The 15185-nt window shown below is 52.0% G+C and overlaps 1 protein-coding gene across 5 annotated transcripts in view; it reads right to left on the bottom strand.

Moving 5' to 3' along the window:
• Ryr1 (ryanodine receptor 1) overlaps nucleotides 1–15185 on the bottom strand; it is a 134319-nt gene that overhangs the window by 8460 nt on the left and 110674 nt on the right. For all 5 annotated transcript variants that reach the window (XM_075986704.1, XM_075986732.1, XM_075986713.1 and 2 more), the window contains 8 exons: nucleotides 12453–12794; nucleotides 8290–9081; nucleotides 7313–7377; nucleotides 6502–6655; nucleotides 5632–5718; nucleotides 4418–4669; nucleotides 2744–2874; nucleotides 1299–1341 (listed from right to left, as the gene is read on the bottom strand). In XM_075986704.1, coding sequence (XP_075842819.1) covers nucleotides 1299–1341; nucleotides 2744–2874; nucleotides 4418–4669; nucleotides 5632–5718; nucleotides 6502–6655; nucleotides 7313–7377; nucleotides 8290–9081; nucleotides 12453–12794 — 1866 coding nt within the window. The remainder of the gene's footprint in view (nucleotides 1–1298; nucleotides 1342–2743; nucleotides 2875–4417; nucleotides 4670–5631; nucleotides 5719–6501; nucleotides 6656–7312; nucleotides 7378–8289; nucleotides 9082–12452; nucleotides 12795–15185) is intronic.

Genomic DNA, 15185 nt, shown 5'->3' with positions numbered 1-15185 from the left:
AGATAAAAGGCATAGTGTCACTGGGCTATTTAGTTATTTTTTTTAAGTCTTATGTATGTGTGTTGTCATGTGTGTGCACTGCCCATAAGGGCTTTAGGAGGGCATTTCATACAGGGGAGCTGAAGTTACAGGCAGTTGTGGACCACCACGTGGGTGCTGAGAACTGAACCCAGGGTCACTGTAAGAGCAGCCAGTGCTCAAGTGCTCATAGCCACGAAAGCCATTACTAAAGCCGCTATTATTTTTTTAAATATTTATTGCCAAGTTCTATTTGGGTTTACTTCTTTCAAGATTTACTGTTTGTTTAGCTGTATGTGTGTTTGTCTGTGTGAGTGTATGTCACAGATGTGTGGGTGCCCATCAAATCCTGAAGAGGGTCTCAGATGCCCTGGATCTGGAATTACATGATGTCATAAGCTGCAGATGTGGGGCTGGAAACTGAAGCTGGATTCCCTAGAAGAGTAGCAAGAGTTTTTAACTACTAAGCCATCTCTCCAGTCCATCCATCCGTCATCTATCTGTTCATTATCCATCCATGCATCCATCCATCTATCCATCTATCCATGATCTATCTACCATCCATCCATCATCCATCCCTCCATCCACCATCCATCCATCATCCATCCACCATCCATTCACCCATCATCCATCCATCCATCATCCATCATCCATCCCTCCATCCATCATCCATTCATCGTCCATCCACCATCCATCCATCGTCCATCCACCATCCATTCACCCATCATCCATCCATCCATCCATCCATCCATTCATCCATCCATCATCCCTCCCTTCATCCATCCATCGTCCACCCATCCATCTACGTAGTAGCTGGTTTGGGATTTGTTTGGAGACAGTGTCTCATATAACACAATTTAGTCATGAACTTACTGTATAGATGAAGACAACTTTGACTTTATGATCCTCCTGCCTCCACCACCTGAGCACAGGCATGCACCACCTTATTTTATACTGTGCTGAGATTGAACGCAGGGCTTTGTGCATGCTTGGCAAGCACTCTACCGACTGAGCTACATCCTCGGGCCCCCAAAGGCATGATTCTTAACTGTGCTCACCACATTGTTGCTCATCTCCTCTCTCAGACACCTACAGACTGAATCCTCGCCCTGTGCCCTCTACGTGCAGCTTCTCTTTAGAGAAGGAACATGATCACCCGCCCAGGTTCTCTAGAGTGGCACTGCCCCTTGCCCAGAGTCCCATACAAAACAAGTTCTTGGCAAAGCTGGGAGTGGCCTGCTCCGCCCAGGAACCCTCCCTTCCCCACACTGTCCTCTCACCTTCCGCTTGACAAACTTGTCCCAGTAGTTGCTGGGGAAAGACCTGTCAAGAGAGAGCATGGAGAGGTTAGGGTGGTGTGGCGGATTGAATGAGATTGATCCCCAGAGCCTTGTATATTTGCATACATCCATCGTCCATCCACCATCCATTCACCCACCACCCACCATCCATCCATCCATCCATCCATCCATCCATCCATCCATCCATCCATCCATCCATCTATGTAGTAGCTGATGAGCTGGTGGGAAAGGATTAGGTGTGGTCTTGTTGCCACTTTGAGGTTTCCAAATCCCGCACCAGGTCCGTCTCAGTCCCCCAACCCCTCTCTGCTGTGTAGAGATCAGGAAGTAGCTCTCAGCAACTTCTCCAGCACCGTGCCTGCCTGAATGTCACCATGCTCCCACCATGATAATAGAAGTCTCTGAAACTAACTAGAAGCCAGCCTTCAGTTAAGTGCTTTCTTTGATAAGAGTTGCCTTGGTCATGGCGTCTCTTCAGAGCAATAGAACACTAAGACCCATGGGAAGGGTCAGGAGCCACTGGCCAGGCCTGGGGACAACAACCTGAGACAGGGCTGTTTTTAAATTCCTGGGCTTGAATTATTCTCCTGCCTCGAGCTCCTGAGTGCTGAGGTACCTGTGTGAGCAATTACACCTGACTCTAGGATCTATTTAACATTATTATTATTATTTTATTTATTTATTTTTTTAATTTTTTGGTTTTTTCGAGACAGGGTTTCTCTGTGGCTTTGGAGCCTGTCCTGGAACTAGCTCTGTAGACCAGGCTGGTCTCGAACTCAGAGAGATCCGCCTGCCTCTGCCTCCCGAGTGCTGGGATTAAAGGCGTGCGCCACCACCGCCCGGCTATTATTATTTTATTTGTATGGGTGTTTTGCCTGCACATGGTTTGGAGGCCAGAAGTGAGGGTCAGATCTTTTGCAACTGCAGTTACAAATGGTTGTAAGCCACCATGTAGGAGGTGGGAATTGAACTCAGGACCTCTGGAAGAGCAGCCAGTGCTCTTAACTGCTGAGCCATCTCTCCCGCCCTCTCCACATTACTTTTTGAGACAGGTTCTCTCACTGAACCCCAAGGTCACCAATTGGCTAGGCCAGTTGGCCAGTGAGCTCCATTGATCCTTCTACCTTTGTCTCCTAGCCCTGGGATTCCCTGCACCAGACACTCACAACCAGATTTTTATGTCGCTGCTTGAGGATCTAAACTCAGGTCCTTATGGTGAGCAGCAAGGATTTACTCATCGAGTCATCACCCCAACCCCACACCCACAGGAATTTCAAGTGTCCATCGGATGGAGAGAATAATGAGCCCAGGCAGAACAAGTCAGGCCATGGGGTAGAGCCTTGCTCTTCAGAGACCCAGGTCCGCACTGGAGTGGAGATCTAGCCCTGTTCCCTCTGCCACCCTAAGGAGGGGCTAGGACTTACGGCGTGTTGAGCACCAGGCGGTCCCACTGTCCCTTCACATCATCGTCCTCAGGCTGCTCAGTAATGTAGAGGCCGTCAAACTCCAGCTTCCGGGCCAGCTCCTTCTCCCGCTTAAAGATCACTAGGGGAACCTAGGCACAAAGGGAGACAGAGGTGATGGTTGGCATGAGCTATGCAGAAGCCATGCGACCTGCCTGGAGCCTAGTGAAGCTCTCTGGGTAGAAAGTGCAGGTTAGGGGTAGGTGGAGAGATGCAGGTAGAGGGTGGCCGGTGGGTGGAGAGGTGCGGGCAGAAGTGGGTGACATTATAAGGGAAAGGGCAAGCTGGGGGCACCCCAGTTGTCTGCTGCAGGCTGCGGCTCTGGCGGAGAGGTGTTAACTCAGGCTGTAAGGTGAATAAGACAGAGGCAGGTGGAAGGGCGTGGAAGGGGGGCAAGCAGCAGGCACGGCGTGCACAGAGCTCTTCTCATTCAGCAAAATTACAAGATTTACACAAACTTCTGGATGTGCAGAACCCGTGAGACACAGTGTGAGACGTGCCTTGGGGGGCACGACAAACCTTGGGCATATCTGACGTGAGACTTCACTCTCCAGTCACATCTGAGACCCCAAAGACGCACCAGTGACAGACAGATCTATTTATGTGTCTTCCTTCCTTCTTCCCTTCCTCCATCTCTCCCTCCCTCTTTTCCTCCCTTCCTCCCTCCCTCCCTCCCTCCCTCCCTCCCTCCCTCCCTTCCTTCCTTCCTTCCCCCCTCCCTCCCTCCCTCCCTTCCTCCCTTCCTTCTTTCCTTCCTTCCATTTAGACTAGGCTGGTCTGGAATTTACAGCTATCTGCCTGGCTCTGCCTCTTGAGTGCTGCTGGGACTAAAGGTGTGTGCCACCATGCCTGGCTTTGTCTTCTTTGTTTTATTTTTTAAAATATAACCCACAAGTCTAATTGGCACTTTCTATATACACATGGGTGTGGGCCCCTCCCCTGGAGCACGGGCAACCTACCCTAGACCATATGACTAAAGAAAATGGTCTTTTTACCCCTTAGCAATCATCAGTTGTCAACAGCTACTTGGCTAGGGGTGAGGGCTTGCATGCCCATACCCTGCTTATTTTGGAGACAGAAGCTCCCTATGTAGCCCAGGCTGGCCCAGAACTTGATCTCATCCAGCCTCCCTGGCATTATAAGCATGCACCAGTATGGGCCTGACTTCACAGAGATCTTTTTATTTAAAAAAATATTTTAAGTGTGGGTCTATGTGTTTTTGAGTGCATGCTATTATGTGTATGTAGGTGATCATGGAAGTCAGAAGAAAACATCAAAATGCTACACGGGTGCTGGGAACCGAACACGGGACCTCTGCGAGAACAGTATGTACTCTTAACCGCTGCGCCACCTCTTCACCTCCCCGCTTCACAGAGATCTAAACTCAAACGATTAACAGGCAGACAATAATATTCCCCATGATAAATTTGCCCCCTTGATGGGGAAACGAACACAGCCACGTACGCACAGAGAAAATAAGCTGGAGCTTAGCCCGCCAGCCGTGGTCTGCATTAGCTCCCTTTGCCAGAGTAGCCTCAGTCCTGTACTGGTTGTCTTTACCCATCCTAAAGTCTCCTGCCCCCACAGTTCTAGGTGCCCTCCCGCCCAGGACCACAGTCACAGGTCAGGTCTCACCTTGAGACAGTTGTAGCCGATGATGCAGAGGAAGGCCACCAGCGTGTGCAGCAGGCTCAAGCACCGCAGCGCGGGTTCCATGTAGCCCGTGCTCTCCTCCAGGAAGTAGTACACCATGTTCTCATCCTCATCACCTTCAACGTCCTCGCTGGCACCGGAGCCCCAGCCAGAGCCACCACCAGACCCTGCCCCTGACGTATCCCCAGCTCCGGAGCCTTCTATGTCATCTTCCCCTGGTGGGGAATCTGAGACCTGAAGTGGGGTCAGAGGTAAATCAGAGGGGACCCAGGAGGCCCCTGGCCTATCATGCCAAACTCACAATCAGTAGTAATACTTATAAGACACTATTTTGTTTCCTCTCCCTCCTCAATTCTCTGTTAAACAGAGTCTCATTGGGTAGCCCTGGCTAGCCTAGAACTCACTATGTAGACCAGGCTAACCTCAAACTCAGAGAGATCTACCTGCCTCTGCATTTTGAGTGCTGGGACTAAAGGTGTGCGCCCCACTGCCATCAACACTTTGTTTTTTGACGTAGGACCTTGATAGCATAGGCTTGCCTGGGATTTGCTATATAGCCCAGGCTGGCTCAAACTAGTGATCGTCTGTGTCAGCCTCCCAAGTGCTGGGATCAAAACATGCACCACCAAACCTGACCCTGGCTCCCGCTTTTAAGTTTCACAAGTCTCACCTATAAATGTGGTTTTGAGCCCATTTTGAGGAGGAGGAGGCTAAGCATTTTTTTACCATCACCTGTCTCTGCCACACCCTGTGTGTTGTTATCTAGCCCCTCCCCCAACAGGACCAGGAAAGCCCCCTCTGGCTTCAGGAGGCCTGGTTCCTAGCCCTCCCTCTGTTCCGTGAGCTGCCCACTTTCTTCTCCGCACACACCTCTCCTCAGCTGGCCTATGGGTGCTGCAGAGGGTTCTCTCACACCTGGAACTGCCTGGCAGGTGGCCAAGCTGTCTGTGAAAGCAGTTCTGTGTCCCTTATTCAATGCATGCATGCATCTGTCCCCCACGGGTCCAGCCACTCCCACTCAGACCCACAGCGTGTCCAGACCCAGCTCTCTAGTCCAGACTCCCTTAAGAAGTCTCAGTCTGGAACCTCATTCCTTCCCTGAAGGGAGCTGGGCCCTGTGGTGTGTTGAGCCTCCCACCTCCCAGCTGGGCGAGGATCTGACCCTCCCCCGGGGCCTGGGACCACCGCATAGACACCTTGTAAAACAGCAACATGAAGTTGATGGCGAATGCCAAGAAGAGGGCCAGGAACCGCAGCGTGTAGAAGTTCCTAGACAAGTAGTTCTAGAAAGAGAGGAAGAGCGGTCACAGTGCGGCCTCATCCCTGACCACATCTCACTGCTCACCCACAACCAAAAAACCCAGCCTTGACTGGCTGCTCCCACACTCTCCCTCCCTTGGAGAGCCCACTGGGTGCCAAGACTCCGCCGAGAGTGCAGAAAATGCCAGGCCCTTATTTGGCTCACACCATGGCTTTGTGGGCGTGCCATTGCCGTGATGGCCCTTTACAAAAGAAGAAACTGAGGCTCGGGGAGGGAAGTGCTGTCTTTCTCAACGTCATACAGCCAAGGGAGAAGGGATACCAGAGATGGAACTTGGGACTCTCATAAGAGGCAAACTCTCTGCCACTGAGCCACACCCCAATCCCGTACCTGGGGTTTGACTCCAGGTCAACAGGAGTCCATGTCCCAGCCCCCATGCCACACTGCTTCAATGTCTGCGTTACCAGAAGTGGAAGATGGCTTTTTCATCACGCCATCTCTCCCCACCCCCACTTCTCCTATCCCTATTCTCACGGCCTTCTATTCAACCTCCTGTCCTGTCCCCAACTCAAGTCAGGACCGGGCTGAGGTGGAGACAGGATGCTGTCTCCCAGACACCTTCCTCCTTCAGGGACAGATGAGATGGGTCTCGCCCAGGACCTCTGAGGGTCTAGACCTCCCAGCTGTGCCTGGGGACACTTCTGCCCTTTCTTTAGTGAGTTCCTCTCTGAGATGAGCTTGGAGCTGGGAGAGCGGAATCCTCACAAGAAGAGAAAGTTTTAGGGTGCCCCTGCTGGGTCCTCACCAAGAATTTCACTCTCTGTACTTCCAGTTCCCCCCAAAATTCTTCCAGGCCTGCACCTCCAGCTTCCTCCTTTTTTGGAGGAGGCGGAGAGGGTGTCTTCTTGGGGGGTTCTGGAGGAGGTTCGGGGACTTCTTCCTTCTCTCCATTCTCAGTACTGTAGGACACAGAAAGGGTTCAGCGGATGCTCGGGCAAGTCATTCATTCAAAGTCATCTGGGGGCCATCCTATGCCAGGCAGGCCGGGTCTAGATGGTGCTGGGGACGCAGACAAGCGGGGCCCTGCCCTCACAAACTCCAGTAAAACAGCTGAGTGGTGCGGGTAGGGGCGCGGCTAAACAAAGCAAAGCTACTCCTTTGCAGGAGTAGGGGTTAAAGCTGGGCCCTGAGCGTGCTGGGCAAGTTCTCCGCCTCTGAGATGCATCAGTTTTTCCTTGCCATTTTGAGACTTCTCAGTAAGTTGCCTAGGATGGTCTTGAACTTGCTCTGATGACCCAGGCAGGCCTTCAACTTTTGACTCTTATGTCCCTTAGATGGATGGGATTACCACACCCGATCAAAATAACTTCACAGAGAAGGACTCATGTGCACAGCACAGAGATCCAGAGCTAAAAGGAACACCCTATCTCTGTTGCCTTTCTTCAAGTCTCTCCTCTGTCCCCAGGTATGGACTGAACGATGCAGAGGGCAGAGGGCAGAGGGCAGAGGGCAGAGGCCAGAGAGTGACCAGTACAATTTGGGCCTTGACCTAAGAAGGCCCTCAATTCTGAAGGGTTGAGGCAAGAGTCTGGCTCCCTCCACTCTGAGACACTCACTCGGCTTTCTCAGGTTCGGGCTCCGGCTCTGGTTCTGGAGGGGGCTCCTCTTCTTCTCCCTCCACCTGGGGATAGGACACAGATCTGAGCCTTGGGGTGCTCACCAGTCTCTGTCTAGTCTGTTACTCTCTGGCCTCACTTCTTTCTCCCTGGGTAACCAAAGTGTTATCCTTACTCCCCTCTACCAAGGAAAGGGGGATTAAGTGAGAGTCTTATTGTTAAGAGGGAAAGTTGAGGCTCACAGAGATAAACTGCCTGGTTTGCAATCCAGTGCAGAATCAGTCTGAATTCAAAGAGGTTTTTGTCTGTTTGTGGTGGGTTCTTGCTGTGTAGCCTAAGCTGGTATTGAACTCCAGGTCCTCCTATCTCAGCCTCCCCAGTGTGGGAATCACAGGCTTGTGTTAGCATGCTTGCTCAAAGATGTTTTTGTCCCTCATGGCTTCTCATCACCTTGACAACCACAGGCAGCAATTGTAGCTCCAAGGGGTGAGAATGTTGGGGAACCTTTCTCTCATAGACTGGCTAACTCCCTACAGCCCTATGTTTTTCTTTCTTTCCTTTTTTTCTTTCTCTCTTTTTTTCTTTCTTTCTTTTTCTTTTCACGACAGGGTTTCTCTGTAGCCTTAGAGCCTGTCCTGGAACTAGCTCTTGTAGCCCAGGCTGGCCTCGAACTCACAGAGATCCGCCTGCCTCTGCCTCCTGGGTGCTGGGATTAAAGGCGTGCGCCACCACCGCCCAGAGCCCTGTGTTTCTCTGAGGGTCATCCCTGGTGTCCGTGGCACTGTTTCCATGTGTTTTTTTAGTCCCGGTCCCTCCCCCATTCCTCTAATTTGATCTCTAGCTCTTTGGTTCTCTCTAGTCCACAGTATGTATTTCTCTCCCCAATATTTTGACCTTCTCTTTCCTCTTTCAGTTCTGCTTTCTCTGAGGGTTTCTGTCAGGCTGTCCCTCCCTGGAACCTTGCAAGCCTCTCTCACCCCCAGCTTCCTCTTGAGGATGGGCGAGCCCTCTGGCGTGGGAGGCTCCACAGGTGTTGTGTCACCCATGTCCCCTAGACCACCAGCGCCTTCTGGCCGGAATGGGCTCCCATCGGCCACAGCCACCGCCCTGTCGACACCTCCCGTGCCAGTCTGGTCCGCAGCCGTCTCTTCATCTCCACCGCCCTCGGCTGCATCGCCTTCGCCCTCTCCCACGCCCTCTCCCTCGGCATCGCTGCCAGGGCCGCTCGGCTGCTGGCCGTGCACCTCGTCGCCCGTGGGATCCGGCATGCCCGCCAGGAGCTCGGTCACAGTCACCTTCTTGGCGCTGTCTACCAGCCCGCCACCAAACAGCGAGCCCCAGAGTAACCTCAGCGCCCCTGCAGCCGCGCCTGCGCCCGCGCCCCCAGCACACGACACCAGCGCCCACAGCAGCGCGGCCACCGCGGTGGCCGCCTCCCGCGCCGTCAACCTCCGCAGCCTCCGCACGCGCCGCCGAAGGCTACGGTAGCTCAGGCCCCGCAGCGTCCGGCCTGCCGCCGCCGCCAGCCAAGCCCACACGCCCGCGGCCGCTGCAACACCCGTCCCGTCGGGGCCCGCTGCGCCCTCCTCAGCTTCCTCCGTGTCTTCGTCCTCATCCTCCTCCGGCTCGCCCTCTGGCTCTGAGATCTGAGCAGCGATCTGCATCTCGAAGATCGTGTCCTCGCAGAAGCTTACAAACAGCTCCATCTTCTCGGACTCGCCGCCCTCGTTCACCACGTCGAAGATGAACTGGCGCTTGGATTCCTTCACCTGCAGAGAAGAGCAGACGGCGGGGTTCAATGTAGCAGGTGCCCTTTGAAAACGGGACTCACGTTGCCCAGGCTAGCCTCCAACTACTTAAAGGGCTGAGGATGGCCTTGAACTTCTGAAATTGTATAGCACAACCCTTCACAATCTCCTTTATTACTCTTGGTGTAAGTTATGTGTAAGGCTGTAGACATGGCTCTGCAGTTAAGTGCACTGGCTACTCTTTCAGGGGACGCCCAGGTTTGGTTCTCAGCATCCACAGCGCAACTTACCCACCGTCTGTAACTCCAGTTCAAGAATTTCAGGAACGCACATACAGGCAGTGAATGTATTGCGTGCAAGCGAAACACTCACATACAATAATCTTTAAAAACAATAAAATTACGTGTGTCTGAGTGTATGCGAATGCAGGGGACCTAGGATTCTGGGAGAAGGCATGAGTCGTGAGCCACCCAACGTGGGTGCTGGAAACCAAACTCGGGCCCTCTGCAAGAGCAGTAAGCACTCGTAACTGCTATTATTCTTTTCTCTTTCAAACCCTTGTGTCGAGGGTTGACTTTCAACAGATTGCAGCGAGGAAGCTGTTCTGCTGCGTGTGAAATCCAGACCCAGAAGCAGGTCATTTAGGAATGGTTTAGTGCCAGGTTCCACACTAATGTGCATGCAACGTGAGCGCAAGAGGGCGGCCCCCCTTCGGGCCGTACCCATTTTCTCGGGATGAATGGCTCTCCACACCAGACAGTCCAGACGCATGGAGTGCGCGCGGGTGGAGGGGTGGGGGTTTGCTCCACCACTGCCTGTCTCATACCGTCTTTAATATTCAAGAAGTCACGGTTTTGTTAGGCTGCCTGGGCTGGTTCTGACTTCATAGCCTCAAGCAATCTTCTCCACTCGGTCTCCAGAGTGCCTGGGACTATAGGTGTACATAGCTGCACACAGCTTACAAGTTATTAACAACAGCTAATTACAGAACATGCTCCAGCATGCTTGTCATCTGAGCTCATGGGAGGTGAGGCAGGAGGACCCCAAGTACTAGGCTGCCCTGGGCTGCTGCAGTCTCTCTCTCCATACATGTATGTGTATGTATATACGTATGTGTTTATGTGTGTGTGTGTGTGTGTGTGTGTGTATAACTCATTTGTAAGTAAGTATGTTACCTTAATAAAGACAGGCAGTGAACCAAGAATTCACAGATCTAGACAGTCACCCAGGCTGACACAGATCATAGAGATCTGTGTAGAGTTGGAGCTCCCAACAGGCTAGCCCCGGAATCTAGCTTTTGTTTTTGTTTTGAGACAGTCTCCATATTTAACAGGTGCTTATTTTGTACATGTAATCCCTCTGCCTCAGCCTTTCACGTGCTGGGATTACACGCATGTACTTGTACATGCCCAGCATATACCTTCTAGCTGTTTTGTTTGTTCGTTTTGGGTCGATGAGGATGACTTGAACTCCTCCTGGTACTCCTGCCTCCACCCCCAAGTGGCATGCACCACCACGCCAGGCGACTTCTAGCCTTTCTGGGAAAACAGAATATGGTAGCTGAGAGCAAAAGGTTTGCAGCTGTCATGGGGTTCAAATCCTGATTCAACCACTGAAAAGTTGGGTGATTATTTTTACTTAATTCTGTGGGCCTCAGTTTCCCCCTCCATAAATAGAGTCCAATGGAAGAATGGCTGTGAAGAGTTAAAGATTGACAGGTGTCTAGCGGTTAGACTAGTGCTGGCATCTCACAGTTGTGCAGGGCTCACTGGTGATAAATCTCCCACAAGGCCCACGTGGACATGCATGCATTCTCAGGGAGCACAGGCAGGTATGCACAGGAGGAGTGGGTGTCCAGAGAGATCACAGGAAGAGAGGGTCTGCACTAGGGAGCAGAGGAGGAGCACATTGGAGTAGGGGGAGCTAGCAGCAGAAGCACCGGGAGGGCGTGGTGAATGGGAGCTCCCTACAGGCACCTGCGTACAGGTATTCGGGGTGGGGGGTGGGGGGAAGGCCGTCGTGTCCCTCATGGGATACAAGCTCGTGAGGATCCTTGTGGCGAGCAAGGAAGAATTTAGGTGTGAATAGAGCATTGGCATGCGGGAAGATGCCGGTAGGATGTGACTCCAAATGCAGGAAGAGCCTGGGACCAGGCAGCAGAGAAGACATGTAATCACACAAGGGCCTGCATTTCCAGTCTATGCAAGGGAAGTGTGCGGGAGTCAGTGTAAGAGGGCCCAAAGCTCGTGGGCAGGACACTCTGTGGGGCAGCATATGCAGAGCTGGGTTCTGCGGAGGAGAGATAAGAGGGGTGTGGGGGATAAGGAGGCCATGCGTGTGTGAGCCTCGGGTGAGCTAGGAGAGAGGAAGGAGAGAGCAAGAGCTTGCAAAGGAGTGTGCAGGTGCTTGGGGGCGTGCCAAGGGTGTGTGTGTGTGCAAGACTGTGAAGACTGTGTGCTAGTGCATGCAGGAGGGCAGGGCAGGGCTGAAAGTGAGTGAGGGCCACATGGGGAACGCAAACAAAAGGGCGTGGGACTCACAGATGAGCCGGTGCACTCAGCAGGCTACCGTGTGCTGTGGGAGATGTGAGTGTGTTCTCGGGGGTTTGTGGGACACACTCAAGCGTTGGTGGGTTAGATGCTTGGGATTGAGGGTGGTGCACACTGAGATGGGACTCTGGAGGCCCAGGCTGCCCCAGACATTGCTCTGAGGGGCAATTTGAGAGGACAGTGACCAGAGGGGGTGTGCGAGCATGCCAGGACACCTCAGAGCCATCAGAGTGTGTATGGGGCAGTGGGCATGGGCCCACTAGGGCCCAGAGGGCAGGGGAGCAAGGTGTGTGTAAGCATGCAGATTCAAGTGTAGGTGTGACTGCATCAGAATGACCAGAGCTCCCGGTGCGAGTTGTGAGTCCTGGTGCATTGCTGCGGCCATGAGGACACACCCGTGCAAGTGCTGCAATGCACAAGGGCTACCCACGCAAGAGGTGTGTGCCAGCAAGTCTGGGTCGTGCAAGATCACAGTAGGAACCACAAAGTTGCTTTGAGGAGGGGTGTGGGGTTAAGTTTAGTGTAGATCAGTTGGTAGTGTTTCCCTTGCATGCAGGAAGTCCTGGGTTTGAATCCCAGAACCCCAAAAGCCAAGTACGGAGGCTCGCACTTGTAATCCCAGCACTGGGGAGATAGGCGCCATCCTCAGTTACAACGTGGGTTTAAGGCTAGCCTGGGATAGATAAAACCTTGTCTTCAAACATAATACGATGCGCGGAGGGGTGTGGGCTTGTTAGAGCCAAGCAGGGCCCGGGGTACCGGCACTGAAGGTGCATGCAGCCCCATGTAGGGTATGAACACTCATGGCACCAAGGCCTCAGGTACAGATACAGGTCTACTGACCTGGGGCATCTCCCACTGAGCACGGTTGGTCTCTGAGATCTCAAAGTAGATCCGCTCTATGCGCCGGGATGAGCCCATGATCTCGATGCGGCCCAGGTAAGGCCGGAAGTACTCCAGGATGCTCTCAGCCAGCTCCAGGAAGTTGCGCAGGCGCGGGTCGTGGGGGACATGCTCCGACAGGTTGGTCAGCAGCACTGCCACGTTGAAGCCGATTTCCCGTGCTGGCTCCTGGAAGCGGTTGGCGAACTCTTCGCAGTTGATCATTTCATTCTCATCGGCTTCGGAGCAGGAGAGCAGGAACTGGATCTCGGGGCTGGAGAACTGCTTCTGGCTGTCCATGGCCTGCGGGTGGGCAGGGGAGGTCAGTGTGTGTGTATGTGAGCGTGCGCGCCCGTGTGTGTGAGTGTGTATGTGTGTGTGTGTGTGTGTGTGTGTGTGTGTGTGAGAGAGAGAGAGAGAGAGAGAGAGAGAGAGAGAGAGAGAGAACTCAGGTGTCAGTATCAGCAATAACCAATTAAAAGGGTGTGGCTAAAGTGAACAGGGTGGTGCTGTTTTAACCCCAGAACGCGGGAGGCAGAGGCAGGTAGATCTTCCATGAGTTCAAGGCCAGCCTGATTAACTTAGAAAGTTCCAGAGCAGCCAGGGCTACATAGTGAAACCCTGTGTCAAAAACAAACATAAGGGGGCTGGAGAGATGGCTCAGAGGTTAAGAGCATTGCCTGCTCTTCCAAAGGTCCTGAGTTCAATTCCCAGCAACCACATGGTGGCTCACAACCATCTGTAATGGGGTCGGGTGCCCTCTTCTGGCCTGTAGGCATATACACAGACAGAATATTGTATACATAATAAATAAATAAATATTGAAAAAAAAAAAGCAAACATAAGGACAACAAAACACAAAACGAAACAAAAGGTTCAATCGGTAGGGTGCTTGCCTGGGATGAATGATGGATTCCCAGTACTGTGTCAACAGGGCGTGGGGCTGCATGTCTGTGAGCCCCAAAAAGAAATAAATAAGCCCCCCAGCTCTTGATATAATAATGGCGGGTTTTTTTGTTTGTTTGTTTGTTTTCATTTTATTTTGTTGGTTTTTCGAGACAGTATTTCTCTGTGTAGCCTTGGCTGTCCTGGAATTCTCTCCGTAAGCCATGAGTTCACAAAGATCTTCCTGCCTTTGACCCCAGGTTCTGGGATCAAAGGTGTGTGCTACCACTCCCAACTAATAATAGTGGGTTTTTTAAATTAAAAATTAATTTTGCTTTTGTTTGCTTGAGACAGAGTCTTTCTATGTAGTCCTGGACGACCTGGAACCTACTATGCAGGCTAGACTCTCCTCCAGTTTATAGAGATCCACCTGTCTCTGCCTCTTAAGTGCTGGGGTCAAAGCCACCACTGCCCAGGTGCATTTTTGTTTGTTCTTGTTTGGTTAAGACAAGGTCTCATGTAGCCCAGACAGAACGGAAACTCACTGCATAGCTAAGGCTGGCCTTAAAGTCCCAATTCTCCTGCCTCAACCCCCTGAGTGTTGGGATTATACACATGCAACACCACGCTCAGTTTATGCAATCCCGTGCAGCCATATTTCAGTTGTATCTTAATACATAAAGCTTGCTTGAAGCTCAGAGAGTAAAACAACCACACTGATCAGCCTTACAGACCAGGCAGTGGTGACACACACCTTTAATCCCAGTAGCCACACTAGTTTGCCATAGAAACCAAGCAGTGGTAGTGCATGCCTTTAATCCCAGAACCAGAGAGGATTATAAAATGTGAGAGACAGCTCTCAGTCTCATTCTGAGATTCCTGGAGGCAGGATCGCCATTTCAGACTGAGGCAGAGGTAAGAGCCAGTGACTGGCTGTTTTGCTTTTCTGACCTTCAGGTTGAACCCCAATTTCTGTCTCTGGGTTTTTATTAATCATGATACAATTCTGGGAAGCAAACCCAGGGCCTGGTGCCTGCAGGCAAGCACTCTGCCAAGCAGACCACACCCTAGACCTGCTGTGAATTTTTAGGTAATTTTCAAAAGCAGTTTTTCAAACACCCTCAACCACACCAGCAGCAAGAAAGCATCTTACAGTTCAACTCAAAAAAAAATTAATAAGTTTCAAGACACAGTTCTGACTTTTGCTACGCAATGGTTCTTGGTGCTCTGTTTTATGTTGAAAGATGCTGGTCGTATCTTACTAGATGAATTTCCTGACCAACATAGAGATGGGCTGCAGAATGCAGCCGTAGCTCTGGGGTATGAACAGAAGCGGTATTTCCTGACTCTAGACTGTCCTTTGTGAGAAGCCAAGAGCTTTGCAAAATGCTCTCTAAATGAGTAACAGGGCCTTGCAAATCATGAAAGGCTCCAAAACCGCAGAGCAGAGAGACCAAGTCACACAGGAACTTCTCAGCATGTACCCTGGTGCATCCAGCAGCCTCCCCCCATGAGGGCCCGGGATCCTTTCCTCCCTCCCCTGCGCTCTTGGACTCTGCTCTGCAGATTTGCTGTTTCCTCTTGGTCATTGTCTGTCCCTTTGTCCTGCGTCTTCTTCTGCAATGCTTTCTATTTCCACTGTCAGCCTACCTTGCCAAAGCCACCTTCCCTTCCAGACCTGGTTGGAGGTGGGTGGGGGCGGGACTGAGAGTTACACCTTTTTTTTTTTTTTTTTTGCTTTCCACGTTTCCTGAGATAACACTGGGATTCCAGGCTCCCAATGTCACCCTGCACATATTATTGTCCGGT

Source organism: Microtus pennsylvanicus, chromosome 1 (assembly GCF_037038515.1).
Source record: "Microtus pennsylvanicus isolate mMicPen1 chromosome 1, mMicPen1.hap1, whole genome shotgun sequence".
NCBI classification, from domain to species: Eukaryota; Metazoa; Chordata; class Mammalia; order Rodentia; family Cricetidae; genus Microtus; species Microtus pennsylvanicus.
This window is presented reverse-complemented; position numbering and strand designations above follow the sequence as displayed.